Consider the following 22,708-nt stretch of genomic DNA (forward strand, 5'->3'; position numbering starts at 1 on the left):
TGCGTAATTCTAGTTTGATTGGTTTTTAAACACCACATGCATTCTGACAGAAGTCAAACAGTATGTTGTTGTCTTTTTTCATTTATTTTTTTCACTGGTCGGAAATTTGACAAGATATTTTATTCAACATTCGAAGGCATTTTATTCCTATATTCATGTTCAATTCATATTAAAAAATTTCAGTATTTGCCCACCCCTGAAAATAACAGTAATGCCAGGCAATATCCAAAGTAGCGCAATTGGCCTAATTGCACATCTGAGTGCTCCTGCGGATATCCTGAAGTTAAGGAAAGTAGAACTGAAGCTACCATATTTTCACGGTTCGAAGCACCTCCCCCCATTTTTGCGAAAAAAGAATTATGAGGAAAACGTTTGAATGTGAATGTAAGTACCTCCGTTCTTTGCGAGGAAGAGTGCACATACAAGGCTGCCTGCGTGCTTGTTCACTTAGTGTGTCACAGGCATCACTACCCCGCATTGGTTTACTTGGTGTCAGCTCTTTCATAGCTTCAACGGAAGTCAGCATGAGTGTGAAGAGGGCTGCCATAGCTTGAAGTTGAAGAGAACTTGAATCGCATTTCCGAAGTTGTTTGTAAGTTTTGTTTGCTGAATAAAATGTTATCTCTCGTGCCCATCTCTTCAAGATACTGTCACAAAAACGGGGCAGGGGGAGGTTATTTTAGAGTTCTTGAATCTAAGCAACCACCCTCCCCCTCTCTTATGGCATCGTGATCAAGAAGAAAAGGGGGCACTTAGAATCGAGTAATTGCGGTGATTGAGGTATATTTCAGAAATGGCAGACATTTGACAAGCGTTGTACCTGCTGTAGTGTGGACAAAGGGAGCAGTAACCACTTTTTCATGCAGTTCAGATTCAAGGAGGTCTGTTTCAGGGATCTCAACCTTCGATCTCACCTAAAGGACAGCCTGTCAGTACGCTTGGTGCTGAAGGGCCTTTGCTGCGGCTTTGGCCAAATGTCACGCCATCTATTATCGCTCTCAGCCATGCGCTATATGTTACTGAGCTGCGCTATACTACTGTATTTACTCGCATAATGCTTGCACTTCTTTTCGTGGAAAATTGATGCGAAGTTAGGGGATGCGATAATTATGCAAGGAAAAGTTTTCTAGCAAATATTTTGGAATACTAGAAGCAAATTTAAATAGGTTTGAATCGGGATCCTTAGGCCAGCTGTTGTATAACCAGAATATTACTTTCAAGCAGAACTTACCGTTGTTATAAAAGTGCAAGGTCGCCAATGGCACAAATTGCTAAAGCACTTTATTTGCCGCACGCAGCCTCATCATCACTCTTCATGTTTTGTGGTATGATGTTCACAGCAAATCGTACAGCTCTACTCTTGATCAGAGACTTGATCTGAGTTCATGACGACACTGCAATTGCTGTCTTCAATAACATACTGCGCAGAACTTGTTGATGTCGAAGTGCCTGCTGACAGCGCTGTTGCCATGCTGTAGCGCGTACTCAAAAGCTTTCAGCTTGAAAGCAGCTGTATAGCTTGCGTACTGCCCCATCGCAATGCAATACTAAGACCCCGGTAGACGGTGGAACAAAACAAGTAATACGGTCGGAATGAAGGAACAATGACAACAAGACACGGAGTGACATGGGGACACTTCTCAAAATGATGACGACAACTAGGAGCATATTTTGGGATGATGATGATGATCTACCCGAGCACACTATCGCCACCTGGTAGCGCATGCACACAACTAGGCCAGCTAGGTTCCAAAGATGGCGCTTGCTACTACTAGCAGATGTCTCTCGCGGTGGTAATATTGGTGGTGCAATGATTATGCGAGGAAAAGAAACGGGCAGCAACAATGCTCGTGGACAGAACTGTGTCTAATGGGGCTAGTAATGGTTTCGTATTAAAAACACCACATCGATAGTTTGTGCTGGCTGCGGAGGCGTAGCGAGAATTAGGATGTCTAGATGAGGACTCATTGGGCACTGCCTGAAGGTCTCTTCACCACTTCCCCTCCCCCCCCCCCCCCCCCCTCCCCTCCCACCCATCAGAATAAAAAAAACTGCGTTTTGATCTCGCTAGGATGTAGCAGTGTCCCTTTGTTCTACTGCCCTTGCCAGGTACTGCATGATTCTTCCAGCCGACATGTTCACACGCCTCAAGCCAACCTACGACATTACCCCTGTGCATATTGAGGACAAGGAGATGTTTGTGTGCACCATCTACCTGCCCATGGCCAGCCCACTCAAAGAAGCCATTAGGGTATGGTGGTATTGATGACTGCTCTGTTCTTTCTTTTTTCTTTTTTTGCATTGGGTGTTACTGCTACTCCCCCTCCTTAAAATCTCATGGTTGTTTGCCTGCATTTAATGGCATCTCTACATAGTGAGCTCACTTTGCCCGTTGCCATTATTGGCCTTATGACCAGTGATGAGACATGTAACCCAATAATTACTGGTGAGTCATGTGATGCAGTTATTACCTCACACGAGGATGACTTTACACTTGGTCATGACTCCTTTAACAGCTGATATTGAAGCTTGTTTCACATTATGAGAACACCCATTCAATTTTCATTTTATTTTTTAAAGCTTTTATAACCTTTTATGTGTAATTTTTCAGTAGCACTTCAGCCATTATCAACATATAAATAAGACATGGGGAGCGGCGAATTTCTTGGTTTGTAAAGCTGATTTTTTGCTGATAAATGATTTTTTTTTTCTTCAAGTTCATATATTTTTCAGACTGATTATTCGGACCATTTCCCTAGTTTCACCAAGTCCAAAAAAATTGTGGGTGTTTAAGCATGGCTTGAACGTAGTGATAGAGCGAATGCTATGAGTGTGTCAGATTTAATGTGCTGCTGTCACAACGTTCGAACGAACCTTCTGTCCTAGCAACTTGCAGTTATCGTTCGCCTCTACCAACTACCGAGTTATCTGTCTTCTGCTTCTTCTTCCTCTTCTTCTTCCTCTTCTTCATTTTCCTTCTTCTCTTTACTTCTTTTGTTTTTTCTCTTTTTCTTCTTTCCTTTTTTTCTTGTTCTTCTCTTCTTTTACTTCTTTTTCTTTTCTTCGTCTTCAATGATGCCACTCCGACGACTTGAAAACTCTTTTGCTACAAAAATCAGTTGGCGATTTATATCATTCCGAAATTTGTACCAACTGTGTTCATATAACCGAGATTCTACCATGTTAGCGTACGAGCTTGCTGAATGTGGTGGCCCAGTGTTGGTTGTATCATGATGCAAGTAAGGGCAAGAAACCCAATGTTTGCTGCCTGCTACTAGTGTTTAGTGTATCTCCTCTATTTTATACTGCTTGTCTCTCTTCAAAGTTGTAATGTGACAGAACCATCACGTTATATTGTGTATTATCTCTGCTGTTTCTGAAGTAGCACATCTGTAATACACTCCCAGGGGCGGCCAATGGAAACGAAGAGGTATGCCAAGATGGCAGCTGCCCTGGAGACATGCAGGCGGTTGCACCTAATAAGTATGTATAGTCATCTTGCGCTTTTGTCAGCACCATCTGGTGGCTTACTGATAAAAGCTCATACTGCATGACCACTAATGCAGTGAACTTGCATCTGTGCATGCAGTTCATTCAAAACTGGCATTCCCATGATTCGAACATAAAACTATAGTAGAACCTCGGTGATGTGAATCTCATGGGGTTGCGAAAAATTCCTCTCATCCGAACATTCGTATCATCAAAACGAAAAAAAAAAATTAATATGCAGAAGCATGGGAAAGGCAGTCGCGTTGACCTGTCTATTTCCAAGAAGGTTTATTACGGTCGTGCAGTCACAGCTCGCCACTTGCCTCCGCAGACTTTTTGCAGTGTGTACAGCACAACAAGAGATAGCGACGCGCCAGCCGCGTGGCGCCGCAGACTGCTTGCGTGTGTACAGTGCGTCTAGCGGTCGTGAAATCTACGATGTGCGGCCTGTACACGCCCGGCATGCGCGCTGCCGACCACTCACGGCCGCGCGCTACTGCAAACTTTTCGGGATGTGGAAAACGATCGCGATACTGGTTATACGCGGTCCGTGTGCCTCTGCGTACTTCTCTAGGCGCGTACAGCATGACAAGAGATGGCAACATGCGGTCTGCGCCGTGCCGCTAACTGCTCGCGGAGCCAGCGATGTGCGGTCCGTGTGTGCCCGCTGCGTATGCCGCTTATAGCTTCTGCAGTAGAGACGTTATCAGTTTGTGAGCCACGTGCCGCTGAAAGCCCTTTGCGACATGAGCCCGGCAGACACTCGAGACGTCGGCGAGGTGCGGACCACGCATCAACGCAAACTGCTCGTGATGCGGGATGGTTTTGTTTCTTAACGGTACCTTTGCAAATGACAGCACATCGAGTTCAGTGCATTTTGAGGATGCGTCTTCTGTCGGAGAAGCAGGCTGCAGAAATAGAAAGGTCGCTTGCGGCTGCACCTGGAGAAAACTTACTGGTCAAGAAATTTGTTTTCTACAATGATGGATGACTGTGTGTTGCACCTTCTGTCTCTTCTTTGCCAGACGAGTTTGACAGCAACTTGCTGCCCGTGAAACGGGTGCTGAGCGAGATAAACGAGTATGATGATGTGCCTACTGAGGACGACGTGCCCCCGGGCATGCCTAAGCCCGGCACCAAGAAACGGAGGAGAACCTATCAGAAGCAGGTAGGTACCTCGGGCACGCTCTTACAGTGGTTGCACTTTGACTGGATCTACTTGGCCTCATCCCGTCCGAGCTGGCTGCATCAGTTAGCCTGGTTGGTAGAACATTTGCTGTAGGCAAGCGGTGGTTCTGGGAATGACAAATTTTTGATCGAGTGTAAAGTTTTTATCCAAAGAATGATTGATGACCTAGACAGGAAAAGCAGAAAGGTAGGCCTAAAAATCAATTATCAGAAGACTAAGGTAATGTTCAACAGCCTTGCGAAGGAACAGCAATTTACATGTGCTAGGCAAATATGCATACTTGGGACAGGTAGTAACCGCAGAACGAGAGCTTGAAAGGGGGGTAACAAGGTGAATAAGATTTTGATGAAGTGCATTTCTCACAGATTGTGACTTGCTCTCATCGCTATTGTGAAACGTTTCACCGCTTTTGATACCTTTGAGTAACTTTGATTTACTGTAAACCCTTTCACTGTGGTTTTCCATACATTCAGTTCTTATTCTGGTTTTCGTTCTGCATTGTCATTTTCAGTCTTCATGCGAAAACTGCATATGAGAAAAACCTGGATGTAACAAAAAATTGTGGACATTTTACAATTTCGTTATAGTCCAACTGAGGACGAAATTTTCGGTGAAGGCTTTGTAGCAGTTTGACTACGCTCTCATGGTAGTAAGTAACCACTTATTACATGCTGGTGTCTTCAGACTGCCGGTATCCATGAAGTTTTAACACTTCTTCCTTTCCAGAATGAGGAAGAAAAAGCCAAGATGTCGAGACAGCACTGTTGGTAGCAGGTGTTCTCCTTGATGCTGCGAGTCGAACTCAAAAAAGATCGAGGGTTCACTTGCATTAATGAGATTTCACTGTATTTCGTCCTCTTATTTCGAGTCACGCCTCTCATAAGCTGAGCAGATTAACGAGGTTTCGTCCTGTTCGCATATTCTGCCACATTGCATATTTTTTCGCCCACTTCAGGTGTGCCAGCTGTTTTCTGAGGCACGGGTCCTGATTCCTGGGCAATACCGCCTGCACGTGCTGGTGACGGAGCTGGTGTCCCTGGCATCTGAGCTCCAAAATTGGCGGCAGGAGACACTCTTTAACCCACAGGAATGCCCCTTGTGGTTTGGCCTCCTCCTTCACGATGACATGCCTTCCGTAAGGATGACGTCCTTGTCAACATCAAACCTTGTCCGAGTAGCGCTGAATGATGGGAGAGCAAAGGGGACGTCTTTATATCTCACAGTGTTGAAGTCGCTGATTTCTAGATTTTCATTATGTGCCCTTTTAGTGGGACGTCATCACGAGCGCCATGGAAGCAAAAACTGTCCTGCATCGCCATGTGTGTAAAGCTTCAACCTGCCAACTGTGGTGGGTGAAAAGGGGAAAGTCTCCATTTTTCTCCCACCTGGCCTTTCCCTCCTCCTCACTGAAGAGGGGGAGACAAAACAAAAGAATGACTCGGTGAAAACGTAAAAGACTAAGAATCGCTGAACAAAAATGAATCTGAGAAGCTATTGCAACTATTGCAAACAGAATTTGAATAAATTAGTGAAGGACAGTGAAGTTAGGCTTGGAATAGATTGACAGGTGAAAGAAAACATGGTATCTCATTTCTTTCACATCAGTCCATTTGATCTCCCTCTTAAATTATGCGTGCATTATGAACTGCTCAGAAGCGGCTTCAGAGCTAACCTTGGACTTTCATCTGGGGCTAATTAAAAATCAAAATAAATAAATAAAACATAGTTGCCCACACTGCCTAATATGCAGTGGGCTTAAACATATAAAATTATATATTGTAAAAAAGAAAATTTTGCATTGCAGAAAAAGAAAGAAAAGAGAAAAACGAAAGTCGCAAAAACTCAAGTGACTATGGTTCTTTAACGTGCTGTGGCACTTCACAAGCAAATAGGTATTGCTACATATTGTCTGGATTGAAATGCGACCAGATTACTTCATTAGGCAGCTGCATAGTCAGGATTGATGACCAATGGAACTGGCTTACAATGTAGAAATACTTTCCAGTGTAGTTGCAAAGTTTTTTTCAGGTATTTTACACGTTGCCGTTAGGGCTGTTGTAATGTCAACTCCCGCTGCCAAGAAAAAAAAGAGCACTTGTATGGTTTGTTAAATGTGGTTGCTGCTCTGAACACTATAGCACATTTTACTATAGCACGAATAGAAAGAAAAATGGATGAACCAGTGAAGATGTGTGCACATGTTCATGCCACAGTGTGAAATGTGACCTAGGCTCAGCCACTCTCTCAGATATTAAATCCTAAAAGCCATGAGCCATCGTCTTCATGCTTACGTAGCTTGTTTCATGCAAAATCAGCTATAATAAGGTCATTTCTTTATTTTTTTTTAAACCTGGGAAAGCACTGCAGCAACCGAGGTGGCAAAAATTGTGGGGGTGTAAGCATGGCGTGAACTTAGTGATAAGCTGTGAGTGTTGCAGCAAATTTTTCTGCGGACAACTGAACTTAATGTGAACGGTCGAACAAACCTTCCGTCCTAGCAACTCCCTGTTGTTGTTCGCCTCTACCAACTAGTATTGAGTTACCTGTTTTCTTCTTTTACTTCTTCTTTTTCTTCCTCTTTTTCTTCTTTTCCTTCTTCTTTCTCTTCTTCTTTTCTTGTTTTCCTTCTTCTTCTTTCCTCCAACTCTTGGTCCAGCTATTGGTCTATACCACGTGACAGTTGCTAGGCAACGGTCACGTGGCACGGTGTCATGGTGCAATGCCGACGGCTTGAAAACCTAGCGCAGTGTAGCTTTTGCTACAAAAACTACTGGAAAAGATCCCAGCACCAGGAAAAGAGAAGCTGTACCATTCCTTGTGTGTCACTTCCACACTTTCAGAAAACAATCTCTTTCACAGAGGACAGGATGTTGGTGCAAGAGGTTTTTTTTTTTTTCTTTTTTTTTTTTTTTTTTTTCGGTGATTGGCACTAGCTCACTATTTCTCCAGTTTCCTGACCTGAAGAATGACATGTTATGTGCTTTCTTGAGGATTGTAACTCTTTTCTGTCAATGCAGCTGCCACGCTTCCCGATCTTCACGCGGTCCGGTGACGAGCTGGTGTCCGTGTCGAAGCCGACCACTGTCAACCTCTCTGCAGTGGAATGCAACAAGCTGCGGCGCTTTCACTGCTTCCTCTGGGATGACGTGTTGCGGATGAGGGAGAGGCCTCTGCTTTCCTTCGACTTGAAAGCCGCCCCCAGTGGCCCAGTCATCGCTCCAGTGTTGAAAGGTGATCGACAAAGAGAGCTTGCCAAAGTTTTTGTTGAGGAACGGGGGTGGCGCAGTGGTTAGGACGCTCGACTACTGCTTTCTAGGATGCGGGACCGAATCCCGGCCTCGGCGACCGCGTTTCGATGGAGGCGAAAAGCAAGGCACCCGTGTGCTTTGCGATGTCAGTGCACGTTAAAGAACTTCAGGTAGTTAAAATTTCCGGAGTCCTCCACTGCGGCGTCTCTCATAGCCTGAGTCGCTTTGGAACGTTAAACCCCACAAACCAACCAAACTTTTCTTTTTTCATTCAGTAAAGCACAGGACTGCTGTATGCAGAACTGTACTTTGCAGTGATTGATTATATTGCACCAAGAAAGAATATTGGAAAGGATTTTCAGATATATGAAATCTATTCTCCTACAGTCTGTAGTGTCTGCCTCACTGTGTAGACATATTTAGGAATCACCACTGGAGAAAGCTTGTTATTTGATGCAAAAATCGCAGGCATCCTTGTAAACCATATCTTGAGGATAACTTGAATATGCTTGTGCAAATGTTCTATAATTTTGAATATTTGGTCAAATTGCAAAGTTGTGATAATTCGAGCTTATTTATAATAATTGGTTCACTGGAAAGGAAAGGCACAGCATCTGTTATTTATAATAATTGGTTCACTGGAAAGAAAAGGCACAGCATCTGTCGCAATTGCTCTGTGGACACCTGAACTGCACTGTAAGGAAAGGGAGGAAGGTGGGAGTGGAAAGTGAGAAAGAGGAGCCGTCGTAGAGAGGTAGCTACATAGTAATTTCGACCACCTGGGATGTATAACGTGCACTGACATTGCACAGCACACGGACGCCTCTCCGTTTCGCCTCCATTGAAACGCAGCCGCCTTTCGAGCTTATTCAATTCAAAATCTCGGATAATTTAAAGAATTTCTCATAATATCTTGCTTGAATTTGTTTACAGTTCAAAGTGGCTGCTAGCGCCATCCCGATTAGTTCGAAGGTTTGGGGGTACTATGTGTAAACGCTCGATTATGATTCTGCTGGAAATCCAGGAAGTGACTGCCTTTGATAACTGCAAAGTGGTTATAAAAGGCTGATGCATGACGTGTGAAGTGCCCCAGTTCTAGTACTTCCAGCACAATAAACCAGTTCATTTTATGCCTCATGGACTGCCGCAGCGCACTTTAGCAGGAGAGGTGCGCTTTGCTGCAGCGCAGCAGGGTACTCTGGTTTGTGTCATGTGCTCTTGGTGCTTTGTGAAGATGAAGCCTAATAGCATCACTGCATGTTTTGTGACTGGTTGACTGCACACGACACCAGCCTGTGCTGTTTCATCGAATGGTGTAACTGCGTTTGGAAACTTAGGTTACTGGCATCTCTGATTACTTTAAATGCTCCAGCAGATTTAATTGTTGGGCTAGCTGCTGTTCTCAATTTAATCTCATAATTTCCACCGCATCAGCACACGGCCAGGGAAGGGGAGAACGGACACTGCACTGACTGACGACTGATTTAGCTGAGCACGAACAGCTTAAATGCCCTCATACCAGCACAGGTATGCACCGTGCAAGGGTGAAAGAAACAACGTATCGCACCTTTATCGCAGAAAGGTTGAGGTGTACATTAAGCTGGCCTGTTTTGTTTGCATGGCTTGAACTAGTTTTAGATGAGCAGCGGACACACTGTGCACCCTGTGAGAGGGCTTGTTCCCAGCAGGGCTTCGTGCATAAAAAAAAAAAAAGAAGCTGTTAATTTTCTTGCATATCAGCTGCAGTAAAGAAAATTTGTTCATTTACACAACTCATTTGCACTGACGGTCGTTTGCTCTGAAAAATGGTAGAGATATGGGAGGGCAAACTTACAGTACCCTCTAGGGCATGGACATGGTTTGCTGCTAGTCAGTCAGGCCACACGCAGTTGCAGAAAGCAGGATACAAAGCCGTTTTATTACTATCATTTTTTGCTTTTCATCAGTATTTGCTCCTGATCGCTCTCCTTGTTTACAAGTTTACTGCTTCCTTGATTTATGCAAATGCATCCTATGGGAAACCATGGAACAGAACTCTGCAGTGATGGCCAGCAATGGCTACAAGCTTGGGGGCGAATTTTTCACGGCCATATTTGGCAGTCATTAACTTCGCCCAATCGAAACAACACGTTCCCACAATGAAATTTGTTGCCTGTGTCCAGTTCTTTCTTATGCTCAAATAATTTGAGAACCTGATTAACTCAGATGTTTTTTTACACTCTCAGTGACTTCAAATTAACGAGGTTTTACTGCATTTGTTACTTAGTTGAAGCCAAAAGTTTGATCTACACAAAGGTCCAGATGTCAAGATATTGACGTGGCCTCAATGGTGTACTATAACATTGCTGTAGCAAATTTTTCGGCGCGAAGCGAATTAGAATACAGTTTAACCTCTATGTGACGAACCTCCATGTAGCGAATTCCTTGATATTACGAAGTTTTTTCACGCAGAGCAGAGCGAGCAGTGTGCGTCCATCACCGTCATGCAGTTGCTCACATGCTCTCGCGTGTTTGTAGCGGGAAACAGTGGTGAACGCCTGCGTCTTGAGGCAGAGTCATATTCCTGAGACAACAGTGGTGAGCGAGCGGGAACATGCGTGAAGATGCAGGCACCTCCTTGCCCGGCGGCGGCGCGAACAGGCGTGCTCTTTCTCACGCGCCACCTCCCTGTTCCCCGCTCCCTCTTAGACTCGTCGTGCAAGCCACAGCGGTGGATGCTGCTGCCACAATTGTGCCACGCCCTTAGCGCAATCGGGAAATGTTTCACCGCTTCTGTAACTTGAGAAATTTTGATTTATTCTAAACACTTTCAAGGTGGCTCCCCTTGCGTTCAATTCTCTTTCACCACTAATGTTCATGCTTTACATGATAAATCTGGAACGGATGGTACAAAAAAGTAACCTAGGTTTTAACCTGTCATATAGATTAGGCGGAAAGGCGGTAGAGCAGCGCCTCCCTGGTTTGATGTATGCAGACGATATTGTGCTGCTAGCAGATGGCCAGGAAGACTTACAAACCCTAGTTAAGTACATATTGCACAGACGAAGGGAATGCTCTAGGCTTCCGTTTCAGCGCAGTCAAGGCAGCTCTGATGATTTTCAACAGCTCAACTGACCACGGTCTTAAAATACAAGGCCATGAAATACCCAGAGTCGCAAAATATAAATACCTCGGGGTATGGGAATACGAAGGATTGGCATACATTGAAAAGCATGAGCAATCACTTAGGGCAAAAGGGCAAACAAATGCTGGGATAATGCATAGGGCATTGTGGGAACACATGAGATATCAGGTGTTGAGGGGTATTTGGAAAGGAATTATGGTGCCCGAGCTTACTTTCGAAAATGCGGTTTTGTGCCTAAAAGCAGAGGTACAGTCGGAATTAGAAATAGTAAATCAGAGAGCCGTCGTATGATTGGCACTGGATCCCCACGGCAAAACCACAAATGAGGCGGTACGGGGAGATATGGATTGGGCATCTTTCGAAGTACGGGAAGCTCAGAGTAAAATATTATATGAGGAACGCCTGAGGAAATCGGACAGCAACAGGTGGGCAGCTAAAGTAATTAAATGCCTATACCTAAGAAGCGTTGACTCACAATGGAGGAAAAGAACTAGGAAACTAACCAGTAAGTATGCTGGTCACACGGACGAAGAAATAAAGAGCGTTAAGCAACTGCCAGAAGATCAAATCAGTCGATATTGTCGACCATAAACCCTGACTGCTCATTGGAGGGTCAAATTCTAAAGTTAAAGCTCAGCTACTTTGGTCATCTGATGAGAAGAGAGGAGTCGCTGGAGAAAGATTTGATGTTGGGAAAGGTTGAGGGTCGCCGGAGAAGGGGTAGGCAGCGAACGCGATGGTTAGATGGCATTCTCGAGGCATTGCAGATGAAGCTATGTGATGTTAAGAAGATAGTGAGAGACCGGAAAGCGTGGCGTGACATGGTCCATAGGGTCACGAAGAGACGGACACGACTGAACGCCTGAACTGAACTGAAGCAACAGGTGAAAAGCACACAAGGTAAAAATTGGATAAATTCTGTCGAAAAGAAACAGAGTGTAGAACTATACTGAAAGTGGAAAAGGCAGATTAAGAAGGGCACGTTAAAGATCCATAAGTGGTCGAAATTGCTCTGTATCCCTCCCGCTATGGCTCCTCTTTCTCTCTATTAACTTTCACTTCTACCTTCCTTCCTTCCCTTACGGCATGGTTTAGGTGTCCACAGAAACAAGTGTGATAGATACTGCGCCTTTCCCTTCATGTGAACCAATCAATCACTCAAGAAGGAAGCTTTCTTTGATAACTCAAGAGGCAGTGCCCTACTTTTTGAAGCTAGATCAGGGTACCTTAGAACACGTAGCTACAAAAAGAGATTTAACCATGAAGATGACACATGTGCAGTATGTGGTATATCTAGAGAAACAATTAACGATCTTATACTCGAATGTGATGGTATCCATTTGGAAGGCGATGCAGGCGTAGCCACTCTTCCTGAGGCCCTGGGATTTAGAGATACCAGTGGCCGGGTGAATGAACTTACGGTAGAAACTAGCAAAAAATGATTGAAAGATTGGTGGCTTAAAAGCAGAAAAGTAACAGTGTTAGTAATGTAGAAACAAAAATTCAATAACTAAAATGATGCTGCAGTTAACCGATCTAAAACAACAATTAGGATATAGGGGAAAAAACAAGCATTGATAGCAACTGCTACCACCCCATTTCAAAGGGGATGCTCCTATATTCCATCCATCCATCTTAATCTGGTTTTTGTTCTGCATTGTCCTTTTTGTCTTTTAAGTCTTCATGCGAAAACTACATATAATGAAAACCTGGATGCAATGAAAAATCGCGGATGTTTTACAATTTCGTTATAATCATGTTTAATTGTAATCGCAAACTGTGCAAATCAAATGTTTTTCAAATACTATCAAGTTAATGAATTAAATCATTCTTTGAGGAATGGCAAGAAGGAAGCGAATTTATTAGAGACATGTGGGTGAACAACTTTTGGGTGTAAAACGAATATAAATTGTAAAAATTAGTGGCAAGTATAGAATGCTTTTGAATAGTTTTGAAAATTAGTACAGGAAGCTGAAAACAAAGAAAAATGTTTTGTCACAAGACCAGCTGTGAAAAGAAACAGTGATATGGCAAAAAAAAAATTGTTTACTTATCCTCGTAATTTGTTATACCTGTAAGGCCTACAGGAATTGAATAAAAAAGCAGGGATCATGTAGTGTTATACCTTGTGTACAGTTATTTGATAACGATTGCTGTCAGTGAAGAGTCCAATATGACAGTTTAACTCATTGCTTACACACATATTTGATGAAAATTGCACTGTTCACATTGAACCACAAAACCATTGCCTATACAAGCCTAAACTCGATAATTATGCCTTGTTTTTGTGTGGCAGGCATATTGTAGGTCTCAGATGATAACAAGACATGGGTGGTCCGATGTGGCGGAAGCTATTCGAAACTCATAGGGTATTTTAGGAGGAGTTGTCGTGTGCATTTTGCCTCCTAGTTGCTAAAGGGGGCTTAACAAATGGCCAACTTCTCTGTGCAGATGGTGACGCTGCTGTAATCGATTGGTCCTTCGTCGATGTCGTTCTGAAAGGGATCGTTAGAAGACCCGTGCCCGAAACTGGCTACGAGTTTGAGAGCCGCGTCTTCGAAGATGCCGTAGTGATTCCCCGCTACACGCCTCTGAACTACAGGCACCATACATACTACTTGAAGCGGATTCGTCATGATGTCAGCGTCGGCACCGAAGATGGCAAATACACTATCCGCGAGTACTTGGCCCACTTCCACGGCTTGCATGTGACAGACTTTACACAACCATTGCTGGAAGTGTTCTTCACCGAAGTCCGATTGAACCTCTTGACCCCGCGCTACCGAAATCGAAAGGGTGACGTATTCATCAAGAAGAGCACAACGAATAGGCGCATTGAGCTGCGTGTTCCGGAATTCTGTGATGTCCACCCTGTCCCAGCCAGCGTCTGGCGCAAGGCAGTCTGTCTTCCCAGCATCCTGTACCGCCTCAACCAGCTGCTTGTCATGGAGGAACTCCGTTCCTCCATTGCTGCCGAAACAGGCATCGGACTACGGACCTTCGAGGGGCAGTGGCCCATCTTGGACTTTCAGAGTGCCGTGTCTGAGAGCGCTTCGATCAGCTTCGTTCCTGGTGACAAGGTGGAATTCGGGACTTTGCTTCCTACACACGGGGAAGCGGGCGAGATTCGGATGCCTCGCCTGTCCCGATCATTTGAGTACCAGCCCAGGCTCGATGGCAACCCTGGTCCGAGTCCCGGCCTCTTGCTGGAAGCAGTGACATCTGCAAAAGCGGCGGACGGTTTCGACCTCGAGCGTCTCGAAGTGCTTGGCGACTCATTCCTGAAGTTCACAGTGACCATTGACCTGTTCTGCGGAACGACATCGGCGCAGGAAGGGCTGCTGACGCAGACGCGTGCCCGCATCATCTGCAATCGGAACCTCCACAACCTCGGGTGCAAAATGCACGTGGGGTCCATGGTGGCTCAGGAACAGTTTGTGCCACACCGGAATTGGCTTCCACCTGGCTACTGCATCGAAGAAGGGGTCGAAGACATGATGATGGACACGGATTTCGTCTTCTGGATTATCCAAAGGGACACCAAGATTCTGGAAAAGCTGACAACAGAGCAACTCCATGAGGCCTATCTGGTAGGTGGATCAAATCTGATTGTCACATGGGAGTCGCCCTTTTGTGCTGGCCAAAATTGATTGTGTAGCTGAATTTTAGAATTGGCAATTGCAGCTTGCGCTTAAGACTTGACAGATGGCAGTACATTTTTACGAGCTGTGTAATTAAAATCAGTTCTGTATTTTGAGTGCCATTTTTTTCCTAGCTGTTTGATTTAAGAGTCTGTTTCTATAACACAGTTTAATTACCTCATCATGCTATAATACAATCCAGCTAGTTTGCAAGTTGTAAGATGTTGGCTAGTGCTTTCGCCAGCCGTATGATGATGCGAATGTTGCATATCAAACGCACTGTATGCACTCGACGTTAAAGCTGATGAACACTAGCAGCAGGTGGAGTGCAGAAAGATGTTCATGGTTAACTCGATTTTTACCCTGTCGAAAATTTCTGGGATTCGACACTGCCTTAGTAAGTGCAGCCTCCTAAGATTCAAATAAAACCCCAGAAATCTATCAATAGACATCTCTTAAAAAAGTCCAGTGGCATAAATTAGTTGCCTCCTTCCCTTATAGCATCCCTTATAACTAAGGGTGCGCGAATATTGAAATTTGCGAATATGAATTGAATACAAATATGGGAAAAAAAATGCCTTCGAATATTGAATATCTGATCAATGAAAAAAAAAAAAAAAAAAGTAAAAGGGAAATTAAAAGATAGCAAGCACTGTTTGCCTTGTTTGTTTCAGAATTGATATGGTTTTGCAAATAAAATTAAACTAGAATTGCACAGAAGAGTATATACACGAAAGAAAAATTCAGTGTAAAGGTTATGCAGGATTTTGCTTACTAGTTTTCTGTACAGGAAGAACTTACATGAAACTGGGTGGAGCTGCTGAATCACTGCTGAATATGGTAAATTCTCATATATCCGAATCAGCTGAAAGCTTGAATCAAGGGCCAGTGCTGCTCCATTTGCTTCATTCTGCTTCAAACTGCTTTTCCTGCTCTATTCTGCTCCAAAATGCAATATTGCTTTAAAACTGCTCCAGATAGGCTGCCTCAATGTTTCGATGTTTTGCCATCAAATTTAGTGAAACACTGTTTTGCCGCTCGATGGATGGTACTGCCTACGAAAAATGCGACTCGATGAAATCTCATTAGACGACTGTGAGAAGCGCAGCATGGTGATGTTGTGAGTTGCACATACGTGGTATTGGGGTCGCCATAGTAAACATAATGGCAACACGTAGGTGGCAGTGGTATGTCTCTCGCTGAGCCTAATACATTTTTCATAAACTAAAATGGAGCCTAATAAATGTTTGTTCATGAGTGAATTTCAAATGAAGTGATTGGCGAGAATTGATTGCCATAGGAATTCTCCATCCATGTCTGGCTGCAAAGAACTACATGATTTGTTCTAATAGTTATGCTATGCAAACAAGCAGGTATTCATCACTGAGGCTGCCATGCCTATTCTAGACAAAAGAATACTTGAACTGCTGTGGGAGTGATGCCACTTTGGTGCCAATCACTAAAGGTGTTCTCAGGAGTGTTGAAAAGCCATAGAAGGCTTATTTCCAGCATGTTGAAATTAAGGAAGCCCCAGCGTGGCTCAAGCCACTGTCAGAAGGCCATCAAGTAAGGAATCGGAAGGGGGAAGAGGCTATCCTTGAGTGCCGGCTACCTCCCTAAAGGCACCACTGACCAGTGGCCAGAAACTTATCTGGACAGGCATAGGAGCCAAAAGCACATGCACAAGATAGTGAAATGTGCTGCTATCAATGTGGTGGTGCTTCAGCACATGAAAGTGGGCTCCCTCTCTGAATCTGTTGAGTCAAAATAGTGAAAAAAGCTTTTAGTTAAACTTGACGAAGTAAACAAGATTGACGACTGGGCGGATTGTGCCAGCCTCGTCTTGTTTGCTTGTCTTCTCTGTGATGTCTTTTGGCTGGTTTAAAATTAAACTTGAAGTTCAGTAATGAAGTGTAAAAGAAAGCATTCCATTTGTTGCTAGTCTGTTCCAGACTTTTACTCGGGCTGTGTTATTTTAAGGATCTGCGCATGTTTTGGCTGTCTGTCTTGAGATGCGTGCATACTTGGTGAAGCATTGAACGTTAAATAAAAAGTAATCAGATTGGACGGGGATTTTATTTGGCGAAGACCTATATGATGGATATCTGTATGTGAGATGATACCAAAGTTGTAACGACATTTTTTTTTTTCCCCGGCTTCACGTGGTGCTTCGCTTTGTGCACACTGTTGAAAGGAGGCTCTCTTCACAAAACGCGTCCGTCGCGTTTTGAGGATGCTTCACTGCACGGCTGACGCGATCAAGCGTTGCGGTGAAGCGCGCAGTGCGGGGAGACTACGCTGTATTCGAATATGTTCGCCGTATTCAATGATTTTCGAATATTCTATAATTTCGGGTAGCAGTTTTTTCGAATACGAATACGAATTTTCGCAATGATTTTCGAATATTCTATAATTTCGGGTAGCAGTTTTTTCGAATACGAATACGAATGAAATAACAAACGTATGCGATACATTTGTTATTCATAGGATCATGACTCATAGGATCAGGACTGCGGCTGGTGAAAAACACGCTAGCAGAGGAAAGAGAAGCTGCAATGACAGTTTCTTGTATCGAACGAGAAAAACTTGTGAAAAAGAAATGGCACAGTTTCAACGACAACCAAATAAACATGAGAAACTTGGCCAGCTACGGTTGAAGCATATGGGTTGTTTATTGAGGGATATGGGCATTTTCAAAACTAAGGCTGCTGTATTTCACGGAAATTTTCGACGCGGCCAGCATCAGGCTTACTGAAGCTCAAAATCTTATCATTCTTTTTCGAACACTTTTGGTAAATAAAAGCCTTTTTCATTTCAGAGTCACACATTTTTTTTTTCTTGTAAAACCATTACGTGTATCTGTGTAGTGTCAGCTGACATTAAGGAGCTACCAAATGCAACTGTTTGGCTCCCACTTTTTTTTTTTTTTTAAAGAGTTGGCCTCTTTGTCGTCATTTACCACTGCCTTAATATTTCTTCACTTGCTTCAATTCTCTTCGGAAATGGGGAACCTTTCGCGCTTTCAAATTTCTTGCCCCCCCCCCCCCCCCCCCCCCCTTTTTTTTTCCGCTGCTCGTCGTCTGCTCTTTCGGACACAGGAATACCAGAGTGCAAAGCAGCGACCCGACTATGTTCTACCCTCCCACGACTCATCCGGGCCTGTCCCAATCTGCATGACATCTCAGCTGTCGGATAAAAGTGTGGCCGACTCGGTGGAGGCCATCATTGGAGCCTACCTGCTGGTCACAGGACCTATCGGTGCCCTTAGGGTAAGTCACGGCCATCCGTGAGTTGGTTGCATCAGTTTGAAGGGATTACCGTTGAACCTCAATTACTCAGATCTCTGGGTGGAAAGGGGGAGTGTCGTGGAAAATATTCATATTTCCTGAAAAAATTTTTGTATTATCAGAAGATGAAATAATCTCAAAAGGGGGGGGGGGGAGGGGGGGGGGCTGGCATGGAATATGGGCTTTAACATCCCTGAGTGACGCAGGCTATGAGGGATGCTGTAGCGGAGGTCTCCAGTACTTTCGGCCACCTGGGATTTGGGCAGCTGAAGTGGTTTCAGAATTCTACTAAATTAAAAGAGTCGAAGCTGTGAAGGTTGATGGTGAATTATGCGAAGTCATTTTGCGCTAGCATTTAAACTGACGCCATAGTCGTTGCATAAAACTGCTTTGGCATTCAGGCTTCTCAGCATGTGGTGCAGAGTAGGCACACCGATGAGACAGCATCGGGCAACTCACAAAAGGAATTGGGTGAAAGGAGTTCAAATTTGAGACGTCATCGTCATGCTTCTCCGCATTGCTTTGCTGCTATGAAGAGAAGCCTGAAGATAGTCGCAATTTTAGCAGCTGGTTACATGTTATCTTTAAATAGGCAGCGCAAAACAGCTTTGTGAGCTTAATCTGGAAGTTCCACCTATTCTAAAGCATGCTTCTCATGAAATTCTCAACAAAGTGTTTCAGCTTCCCTTTATTGTGCACTCATATTGCACGGTACACAGATGTGTTGCGTTTTGCCTCCATCAAACCGTGGCTGCCACAGCCAGAATTGATCATGCATTCCTGGGCTCAGCAGTGGATTACCCTGAGCCACTGCAGCAAGTCCGAAAAATTCGTTGAAAACTTTTTTACTGCTGTGCTTGCAGTGCATGCATCGTGGTGGGTGATTGGTTCATTAATTACTTGTGGGCCTCTGCCACTCTGCCGTGCTTTTATAGGCACTAGACTGTTGTTTCACTCGCTTCTTAAATGGGAATTGGTGGGTTCTATTTTTGTAATGATGCCCGGTACATTAGAAAGCACAAGTTGCAGTGCAGAATTAAGTTTTCTTATTAATTTTCAGGGCCTCTTTGCTCGCATTATTTCAGCTTCAAATGCCAAGCGGTGGCTATGAAGTTAAGGGCTTTGTCACAAGAAGCATTAAAAAAATAGCTGTGGTAGTATTTTGCTCACTTTCTGTCATTTTACCTCATGAATCTGGCTGGTGAATGACTGGAGGCAACTAAAATGACAAAACAGGGGTCATGTCACAGTTTTTGCACCCTGGGATGTCAGTTGAACTTCTACGTCATAGCCACTGTTCGGCTGTTAAAGCCGAAGGCTGACCAATGCGAGAAAAAAAAAGTCATTATAATTTATATTTATGGGGCATAGGCAAAACCTACATGGTGATTCATATATATATATATATGTATATATATATATATATATATATATATATATATATATATATATATATATATATATATATATATATATAAATGAAGGGGAAATGAGGGTGCTCGTTATAATACATGAATGAGAGAAGCCAACAGTCGGCGAGGCCAAGGAAAGCATTGGGGTTTGTACAATCCCAATGCTTTCCTTGGCCTCGCCGACTGTTGGCTTCTCTCATTCATATATATATATATATATATATATACACAGTCGAACCCGGTTATATCGAACCCGGATATATCGAATTTTGGTTATATCGAACTCACGAAATATCTCCCTGAAAATCCCATGTAGAAGTATAGGAAAGCCGCGTCATATATCGAACTCAATTTCACCGGTCGTTCGATATATCGAACTCCGCACCACGCACTGGAAAGCGTGCCTTCCCCAAAGACGGTCGCATTGCCCTTGGCCGTTTGCCGCGTGACGTTTGCAAGCCACGCGCGGAAGGAATGAGAGGGGACAGTTCAGAGACGGCTGGTCTGGGCAGCGCCGCGCCCATTCCCCAAAGGCGCGCACATCTGCAGTTGTCGTTTCCCGCGCGCCAACACATGACGTTTGCAAGCCATGTGCGTGGGTGTGCCCATTCTTTTGCTGAGCTATCTCTCTCCTTCAGCACGCGCAACGCATGCGCTAAGCCAGCTCAGCCCGTTTTCAGACAGCCGTCGGACGCTTTCTCCAGCGTGTGTTGCGAACCCTCTACGTGCGGCGGCGCGGCGGCGGACGTGGCTATGGCGCCTGCGGATGTTAAGAAGCGCCAGCTCCCTGTTTCTTTTTTCTTTTTTTTTTCTTTTTTTTTTGCGAGAGAGATCTTTTTCTATCGTTGGGCTGTACGCGCGGCGTAGCGTAAGATATGGCGGCTGCGGACGTTAAAAAGCGGCAGGGATTTTTTTTTTTCGGATTTTTTTTTTTTTTAATCGTTTATCCTTGCATGTATGAATTGGCGAAAGCACGCGAATAGCTGCTGCGATCATGACGCCCGCCCCAAGCGCGGCGTGATAAATCGAACCAGGCTTGTGCAATCAAGCCATCACGGGCACTCTGCCAAGTTCGCTCCCCGCCACCGGAGGAGCTATCAAAAGATAAACGCGCCCTGACGTTATCGCTGCGCAGCATCTTGGCACGCTGCCAATGAGCTGTGGATGATTCGACCGAAACGGACTGACGCGCGCCGTCGACATGCAACACAAACCTTGTTTTGAGCTGCCGCGGTGGCTCGAGCGGCGAGAGGGACGCAGTTCCAACAAGTTTGAAAATTTTCGCTCTGTCGCTGCCGCTCATCGCTTACATGTGAGCGAGCTAGCCTTGAAAGCTAAACATTTCGACAGATTTGCCTGTCTGGTTGGGTTGATAACTAAATAAAACTTGAAATTTCTCCAACCAACACTTTTATTTTATAAAACCCGACGTTTCGGAGCCGGCTCGGCTCCTTCTTCAGGGGTGCATGACGCGGGGCTGCGTGCAGCTATAAGTAAAGGAATGGTCGGGGGGAGAAGAAGGTGGGGGGGGGGGGGGGGAGAATGGGGAAGGGTGAGATGTGTGTGAAAGAAATGAGAAGGAAGGAGGGGGGTTTAGACGAGTGAGGGTGCCGCAGGTGCAGGTGTGCTCGCTGGCGACTTTTTTCTTTTCTTCTGTGAAGTGGCCAGGAGGGAGCGAAGACCTTGCAAGTATACAGCAGGGAGGTTGCCTATTGTCCGGTTGATGTTATTCGCGGTAGACTGTATGTGCCATGACTCGAGGAGGCGTCTTTTGCGGTAATTGGTCTCGGTCTCCAGGATGAATGTTTCTTCGAAATTTATTCTGTGGTCGGAATCTTCTGAATGTTCGGCTACGGGGTTGCGTTCTCTTGAAAAATTTCGTACATCGTTCTTGTGTTGCCGAATTCTTTCTTTTAGGTTTTTTGTTTCGCCAATGTAGCTAGCATCACAGTCGGCGCAGGGAATTTTGTAGACAATGCCTTGGGCTCTTTCTCTTGGTGGTCGATCTTTAGGGAAGGGTAGCAGGCTCCCCAAAGTGTTTGAAGGCTTGTGCGCCACTCGAATTCCCTCTTTTCTTAGAATACGGGCGATGGTTTCGCTGGCGCCTCAGACATAGGGGACAGTGACGTACTTTTGAGATGTAGTTGTTTGCTGCTGGTTATTTTCTTCCCGGGGCCTGTCGTTGCGTTTTTGGCGGCGAATGATATTCCGGATAAATTTTTTGGGGTAGCCGTTCATGGATAGTTCCTTGAATATTAAGCGTTTTTCGTTTGCTTTGTCGGGCTCTGTGGTGCAATGTGTTTCCACTCTTTGTAATAAGGTCTTCACAACTGACGCTTTATGGCTTGTCGGGTGGTTCGAAGTGAAATGCAGATATCGCCCTGTGTGGGTGGGTTTTCGGTATACGGAGAATCGCAGACGGTTGTTTTTTCGGGTCACCAGAACGTCCAAAAACGGCAGGGCGCCTCGCTTCTCCATTTCTAGGGTGGACTGAATCCCCGGTTGTATGGAATTTAGATGAGAGAGGAAATTTTGGACTTCAGATTTCTTAATAATTGAGAAACAGTCATCGACATATCTCAGAAAAATTTTTGGCGGTGGGCGGAAAGAGTTGAGAGCTCGTTCTTCGATGTGCTGCATAGTTATATTCGCCATAGCGACAGAGATGGAGGCACCCATTGGTGTTCCCTTAACTTGTTTGTAGAATTCTCCTCGGCATGAGAAGTATGTGTTTGATAAGCATAGTTCCAGAAGGCGGCATACCTCGTCTACACTGAGTGGGGTTCGTGCGCTGAGTGTATCGTCGCGTTGTAGGGCTTCTCGAGTGGCGGCCAACGCGAGATTTACAGGGACATTTGTGAAAAGGGACACCACGTCAAAGGAAACAAGGCACTCGTCGGCCTCAAGGCTCACCTGGGACACGAGTTCGATGAAATGCCCGGCGTGTCGGACGTGGGTCGCGGTTTTCCCCGTGATTGGTGTTATGAGCTTGTGCAGGTATTCCGACAACGAACGGAGGGGGGAGAAACGGAAGTCGACAATTGGGCGTAGAGGAGTCCCAGGTTTATGGACTTTGGGCAGACCGTAGAAGGCTGGGGTTGATCCGTTGGTGCACGATAACTGCAGGTAGAGGTTTCGGTGGTTTGGGAGGTTTTTGAAAACTTCTTTTAATACCTTGTTCAATTTTGCCTGGGTACTTGTTGTGGGGTCCTTCTTCAATTTTTCGTATTCTTGACTGTTGAGTAGAGAAGAAATTTTCTCGTGATAGTCCTGTCTGTCCAGAACGACTGTTGTGTTTCCTTTGTCCGCTGGGAGGAT

The 22,708-nt window shown here is 44.8% G+C and overlaps 1 protein-coding gene across 1 annotated transcript in view; it reads left to right on the forward strand.

Annotated features, from left to right (window-relative positions):
• LOC146176591 (endoribonuclease Dicer-L-like) overlaps positions 1-22,708 on the forward strand; it is an 85,770-nt gene that overhangs the window by 32,011 nt on the left and 31,051 nt on the right. The window contains exons 11-17 of the mRNA XM_084582844.1: positions 2,110-2,251; positions 3,408-3,483; positions 4,515-4,657; positions 5,634-5,813; positions 7,696-7,909; positions 13,502-14,640; positions 17,790-17,960. Coding sequence (XP_084438970.1) covers positions 2,110-2,251; positions 3,408-3,483; positions 4,515-4,657; positions 5,634-5,813; positions 7,696-7,909; positions 13,502-14,640; positions 17,790-17,960 — 2,065 coding nt within the window. The remainder of the gene's footprint in view (positions 1-2,109; positions 2,252-3,407; positions 3,484-4,514; positions 4,658-5,633; positions 5,814-7,695; positions 7,910-13,501; positions 14,641-17,789; positions 17,961-22,708) is intronic.

This window comes from Amblyomma maculatum, chromosome 10 (assembly GCF_055883805.1).
Source record: "Amblyomma maculatum isolate TAMU_Amacu chromosome 10, ASM5588380v1, whole genome shotgun sequence".
NCBI lineage: Eukaryota > Metazoa > Arthropoda > Arachnida > Ixodida > Ixodidae > Amblyomma > Amblyomma maculatum.